Here is a 7304-nt window from a genome sequence, read left to right as displayed (position 1 = left end):
CGCGTCACCCTGTAAGGTAGAGTTTTATAGAAAATCTTTGAAACCTTGAAAACTTTAGAATGTGCTCTGATACCTAGTATTAGTGGAAAAGAAAATGGAGTTGAGATCTATTACTTATGATATTCTGGCTGTTGGGATGGATTTACTGATTGTTTAACAGGTGGAGAATTTTGGGATTGGCCAAAATACAGGGGAGACTCTGCCGAAATTTCGGCAGAAGTCTAAGGGAAGTTTGAAAAAGCATTTGAGGCGAGAAGGATAAAAAGGTCTTTTGTGCCCGACATTCGCCAGGTGTCGGACACGCACAGGACTTGACTCGAATTCCAAAGTTGAAATTGGGTCGGGTTCTGTCACTATATGAATACAATGACTGAATTTGATCTTCAATTTAAAATATTTACACTAGTGGATACCACAAAATCTTATGTTATATTTAACGAAATTATAAATAAACTCTTAATTGTTAGTGAATATATTGTTTTGATGGCATATGCATTCACCAAAACTAGTTTCAACGATCCAACCGTTAAACTTGTTTGTTTATACTTCGAGATCATATACGCCAAAAATCGAAAAAAATAAACATTCAGAGATCAAGTAATGGGACAAAACTTTTCGACGGTTATAATGAAAAATCACGATTTAACGGTTATGTTAACTCCGATTTTGATGATTTTTTTACAGCTACACTCCTTGACCCTATATGAATACAATGAACTAATTCGATCGTCAATTTAAAATATATATTTTCTAACAAAAACCCAATCTGAACAACAATAATATATTTTTCTAACAAAAATCCGATCCGATCTAAAATAATAAATTTAAAGCTACTTAATAAATATATATACTGTTTAATTTCTTAAGTGTTATATGCATACAAAATAAAAAACAAAAATAAATTAGTTTAGGCGACGAAATGTTTGGATTACGTCATGCAAAGATTTAAAAAATATATATTTTATTTTTATAAGGACTTTGCGCGACGAAGTTATTGTTTCGTCGCTCAAAGTCACTTTGAGCGACAATGTATTGTTGTCGCGCAAAAGTGTGTCGCGCAAAGACGATACAATAACTTCGTCGCGCAAAATTTGGTCGCCCAAGACTTTGAGCGACGATGTATTGTCGTCGCGCAAAAGTTCGTCGCGCAAAGTCACTTTGAGCGACGATGTATTGTTGTCGCGCAAAAGTGTGTCGCGCAAAGTTACTTTGCGCGACGAAACAATAACTTCGTCGCGCAAAATTTGGTTGCGCAAGACTTTGAGCGACGATGTATTGTCGTCGCGCAAAGTCACTTTGAGCGACGATGTATTGTTGTTTCACTCGTATCTCTTTCGTTTCATCGATTTTGTACGGATCCTCCTTTTCTTCCGAAAAAAGGGAAGGGGAAGGATCTTACCAACAGTATCTCAATGTTAAGGTCAAGTAAATACCTAAAAAAAACCTTGTGGGTTGGGTTGTTTGTATCAAATGAGTTGAGCCAATTTATATCAGGAACTGATCTGTCTGTTCATGAAAAAACTTATACAAAAGTATAGATGCGGGCTGTTTGACGTACGTACGCTCCTTGCAGTTTTCTGGCAACAACTTATAAGCACCAAATCTAGCATGCAAATCTGGAAGGAAGCTTGAGAAGTTGGTTAAAGAGCATATATGTTGCGAGGACATAATGATTAATGCACTTGTTATCCTGACTAGTTCAAATACATGTACTAGAAAACATATATATATATATATCAGTAATGAATTGGTTAAGGAGATTCAGTTGTGTCTGCTTCTGCACCCATGCTTGGCTGTTAAAGCATACAAGATACAAGTGAAACAATTAAAATTCTCCAAACAAGAAACGACAATGGATTGAGACGAGGCATCCATAATGGTCTTTCTCCATGCAAAGTGCACGCCTTCTTTTTTTCAGAAATCAAAGTTCACGCCTTCTTTTTTATTGTTTTGGGCTCTACAAGGACTTGTACTCTTTGTATGTCAGGGATATTACTCTTTTTTAATACAAAATATCTGGGCTAAATATGTAATTATGTTCCAAGTTCCTCTAACTTAAATGAAGTAATATCCATGGTGTAGGATTTTAGGGTCGAATAACATAGGGAAAAGGCTGCGAGAAGCGTAAAACTCGCGAAATTGAAAACCTAGGCTTTTATGTGGATATCCAATACATTTGCTAGCATAGAAGCAAGTGGTGTGTGAAGGCAACTGACAGCGGCGGCGGCGGCATGGAAGATCTGACGGCACCATTAAGGTCGAACTATGAGAGGTCCTTATATATATGTTCCATGGTTTTGAAGAGAGAGACTTTCTTACGTTATCCATTCCATCAAATTGAGCGATTTGTTTTCCTCATCATGCTCCTGCCGCTTTGACCCCGATCTTCCTACTAATCCTACTGCTATTGGTGGTGATGGCGATAGAAGCAAATGCACGTCGTGCTCCAAAGCCCCCGACGACGACGACAAGGAGGATTGTAGTGAATTAAACCATCCGGATGATACGACAACCAGAACTGAATGCGCGGCTTGCTCCAAGGGCGATAGTGAATTATGCTCTCAAGTGTTAACATTGCGGCAGGGGCTACAGCCATGCTCGGGAGATTCACCAACCCCGACCGCCGGCCTTTGATTGTTTCCGCGCCCTAGTTGATGCCAACAATTGGTAACAACAAAATATGGTAATATCCTCTCCATTTTCACCACACCAAACATGCAACTGATATGCAGGAGGACACTTGGATTGGATGCCCTCTTATTTGTAGACATCTAGAGGAGAGATGGCTTAGTTTATAAACGAGATAATAAGAAAGACACACAAGCTCATTGAGATCCATATGACGAGCAATGAGGAAAAAAAAAAAAATTGGTATATCCTTGATTTGTTTCTATCTATTTGTTGATTGCGGTGTGTTCTTGTTTGTTGGGGCTTTGCTTGCTTTTGGTTTGGACTTGAGTGTTTCTGGTGTGAACTCAGCTGTGTTATATATATATATATATATATATATAGTGTAGGCAACAACAAACAAGTATTAACAGTCACACACACACATATAGGTTGAAAAAAGAAGAAAACATATACCTAAGTTAATATTTTTGCTCATTTATCTCATAATCATATTGCAATATAAATACATATCACTCAAGTATTAACCAGTTAGTAAGTTAATTATTACGACACTAACCATTTGTGTAACATCACACATCGACCAACGGAGAGGGGGTGATGTGCTGTATATGTATATGCCCGTCTCTATCTAGCACGATGCCTTTTGAGAGCTCACTGACTTCAGAGTCATGGGAATTCTGAAGTTAAGCGAGTTGGGGGCTAGAGCAATCCTAGGATGGACCAATTGGGAAGTTGTTCGTGAGTTCGCAGAAACAAAACCATGAGGGCAGACAAGGGGGCCCCAAAAAGGACAATATTGTGTTTCTTCGGAGCCGATCCGGAATGTGACAATTTCTTTGGAATCACTCCACAATATTATTTCACGATCCGAACCGTTCATTTTGTCAATTACTCAAATACGCCTATTCAAAAAGCAAACAATCATAGACTTAACTATGAGCCCTAAACAAGCTTTGGCATATAACAACAAAAGTACCATAAATGACATTGTAAGTACATATAGTAAAATCTAAATGCTCAGAATTACACGGACTCTTGAGATGTTATATTTCACAATTCTAGATTACTTTAAAAAAAGTCCTTATAAGCGATTCGTGAACCTTACGTTACTAATCCTAACAAATTTGTTGGCTAACATGTGTCCCAACAAATCATCAGAATTAGCGAAGTGCCTTGGCTAGAAAGGCTTGATATTGAGAAGAATCCTATGTCTTGTCTATTTTTATTTTCTCATTTTTTACCCGAACAAAAAGAACGAAAGAAAACAAAAAGAGAAAAGAGACAATTCCTTTATAAGGATAAAAATACATAATCTAATTAACAGTTTCTTTAATTTTTTTTATTTATAAACAGTTTCTTTAACTTTGTTTAACTTGCATTCAAGAAAAAAAAAGAAAAAGAAAAAAGATTGTTCATGCTCTACATGTTCCCCACAAAAGAAAGAAAAGAAGTGTTCATGCCACTTAAATGTCCAAAACCTATACCCAAACTACCATTTTCCTAGCACTTTCCAAACCCCTTCCCAAATCTTCACTTCACACAAAGCATGCCAAACCCAAAACCACCATTTCCCTTTCTCTTCGCCATTCTCTTCTTCTTCATTCTACCCCTTTTCTTTTCCCAAAATGGCGAGTATGTCCGGTTCGCCGAGGCAGGAAAGCGGAGAGTCCACATCACTGACGACCTGGACGACGTCGTAGACGACGAAGAGGACGATACTTGGAAAGAATGGGGCAAGAAATCCACACCCTCTTCCGATTTCGATCCGCTCCCTGATTTATCCAAAATGGACATGTCCGAGATCCAGGCTGAGATGATGAAGCGGCATACCGGCCCCGCTTTCGGGTTTGTGAAGCTCCGGCTGGGCGTCAAACGGACTCGGGTAATCCGAATTTGCTCTTCCCCTTTGAATTCTTATTAGGTTTCAGCTTGAATTGAATTGGGTTAGTTTCTATGTTGGCTCTGATATAGTAACTCGTAGTTTGGAACCTCAATTTGATAGTTTTAGTGTAATCAGTGAAACGAGTTTTTTGAGCATGAATTTGGATCAAACGTTCACTATTGAATTGAAAGAGTATTGAGAAGTCGATTGGAAGTTGTTTTGATCTGGAATTGGACTTTAACATTTATGTGAAAGAATTTGGTTAAAATTGGAAATTGTGGATTAATGTGTGGAAATCTACTGATAAGTACTAGTTTTGCAAATTGCGGGCTGCCTATTGGGAACCATGAATTGAGCACTTGTTATAAACTTATATTTTTTTTTTTTGTAGTTCTTGTTGTAGTCTCTGTTTTAGATGTTAATTATGAGCTTGAGTTGATGTATTGGCTTTATGGGTAATAGAAATGACTTTTGGTGGTTTTCTATGTAATTGATTGAGGCTTTCAATTTGGCTTCAAATGAATGTTAAATTTATTGAGGGCTTCTCTTCCCCTCGCAGGATACGGTGGCTGAGATTGCTATGAAATGGACCAAAGTTCTGAGAACTGGAGCTCTTGGGGTAAGATTCATGGGTGTTGATCTAAGCACAATCATGTTCAACATGGAACAAGGCCAAGACATGACAGAGGTATGCTTCTTCCCCCCTCACACTGGGTCTTTTGTCCTTCAGATCAAAGAGAATGAGGTTCCCTTGTGTCCTGCTGGAGAAATTGATCCTTGATTGTAGATGTCTTTTATTTCTTAAGACACAAATAGAAAAATCTGAAGTCTTGGGCATGGCTTACCTGTCCATAAGAGAAGTGTTGCATGCCAATCATACTCATGTCTTGCTTAGCATACTTTTTTGAATTGATGAGCTTATTATTGCAGATCATGAATTTTTTTGATGGATGATGACCTGATTATTGTAGAACACGAGTTTTTGCTTTCTTTTGTTCTTATACTGTTTTATCCCTTTCTTTACCTCAATTCTCCAGTTGAAGGAGTTTGTGTGGAACCAACCAGAGGCCTATGAAATAAAGATCGGCGAACAAGTGTTTCGAAGACCTGGAGATCCTCCGTTGGAGGAAGTTGTGGAGAAGCTCCAGAACGAGAAAAAGAGAGTGGAGAATGAGAGTCCAGCGGAGAGCAATATGCATTTGAAAGAGGAATTGTAGTTATTCCAGTAAGTTTTCTGACATGCGATATAATGATCCTATCTCTAACTCCATAGCAACATCCACTCCGAATATTCATGCATTATTATTCAAGTGGATTTTAGGCTGTTGATAAAGCCGACGTAATTACTTATCACAATTCTGTGTTTATTTATTTATTTTAATGGAACCAGTGAATAAAAACTGCTCAAGAGTAGGCAGGCCATCTATTCACCACACCTCTTGAACCAGTTTGGAACTTCATTGCCTGAAAATTTAATATCGAATGTAGAGCCCTGAGAAAAAGAATTTCAGAGAATGAAGTTCGCTACAACATATAACAGAGATGCACAGCAAAATATTAATTGCTAAATTTGAATTGAACCAAAAAAAAAAATTAAAAAAAAAAATGAAGAGAGCATAGACAATATGACCAGAAAATATTAATGCAAAGATATCATTCAACATTTAATGGATCAATTGACATACTTTTGGTCCTCGTCAATAGCAATATGTCTCTGCTTTGGCTGATCCGTTGGTTCTGAAGATGATGATCAAAGCCATTGCTCTTCTTCTGACCCACGAGGCCTCCCCACCCCAACACTAGTCGTTGATTCATTCATCATCGTCAACCTGTACCTGGTGGCCTAATAGGTGAACCCCGCAGCTTTTAAAGCCTATCGGCCCTCCATCTGGGTCTGGGAAGTTAAATATAACTTGAAATCTATACGTATTAGTATTACCCTGCTGCATTGGCGTCTTTCTTCCTTTCCCTTGGGATTCAAATCCGATAATGGAATCTTGGTGGAAGCACTTGTGGAATTTCCCGAAGCCTCTTGCAAACATGCAATCTAAGAATCAACAAGTTGACAAAGTTACTAATGCATCCCGGAAGCGTGACAAAATTGTTTCCCGATAAATCAAGTTCTGTTAATGCGTTCTGTTGCATGAACAGGGGTATGTGGATATGGGAATGCCACACGGGGACATGGTGACATGGGAAATTTCAAAAAATTAGGACACGAACACGGCTAGGACACGGCAATTAAAATAATAATAAATTTATAATAATTATACATATTAAAAAATAAAATATTTATGTTTATACTTAATTTCATAATACCATATTAATTTCATAATACCATATATATATATATATATATATATATATGATGTAATCCAACCTTTCTAACCCTTTCCAAATATAGTTTTTTTTATTAAGTTGATATGAAATATTATAAAATTAACATATTAATTAAATATATATACGTTTTGTTGGCTGGGTGGGTATAGGACAAAAGAATTTTTGTTTTGTTGGATAACCGTCTATTATATTGGGTAATATTTTGGATTTAATTTGGATGGGGGTGTAGTTTATGGTTGGGTAGTGGGCCTACTGAGGCAGTTTGCTTTATCACCAATGACTTTCACTCTTTTCCGTTTCTTTTATTCAGTATTCAAAAACGACCCCGTTTGGGCAAAGTAAAAATAGGGTGTCACTATCAGGATATCTTCTTCATTCGAAAAGCAACGCCGCAACCTCCATTTATTACACTGCCTCTGCAACTTTTCATATGCTAATTGAGCGGTGCACT

General features: G+C 37.5%; 1 protein-coding gene across 1 annotated transcript; it reads left to right on the top strand.

The window, feature by feature from the left end:
• Positions 1–4093: 4093 nt before the first annotated feature.
• On the top strand, positions 4094–5948 carry LOC117618763. Its single transcript, XM_034348488.1, has 3 exons — positions 4094–4513; positions 5073–5201; positions 5551–5948. Exons 1-3 carry the CDS (start codon positions 4178–4180, stop codon positions 5728–5730), a joined length of 645 nt encoding a protein of 214 aa, XP_034204379.1. The 5' UTR covers positions 4094–4177; the 3' UTR covers positions 5731–5948.
• Positions 5949–7304: the final 1356 nt, after the last annotated feature.

Source organism: Prunus dulcis, chromosome 2 (assembly GCF_902201215.1).
Source record: "Prunus dulcis chromosome 2, ALMONDv2, whole genome shotgun sequence".
Taxonomy (NCBI): domain Eukaryota; kingdom Viridiplantae; phylum Streptophyta; class Magnoliopsida; order Rosales; family Rosaceae; genus Prunus; species Prunus dulcis.
This window is presented reverse-complemented; position numbering and strand designations above follow the sequence as displayed.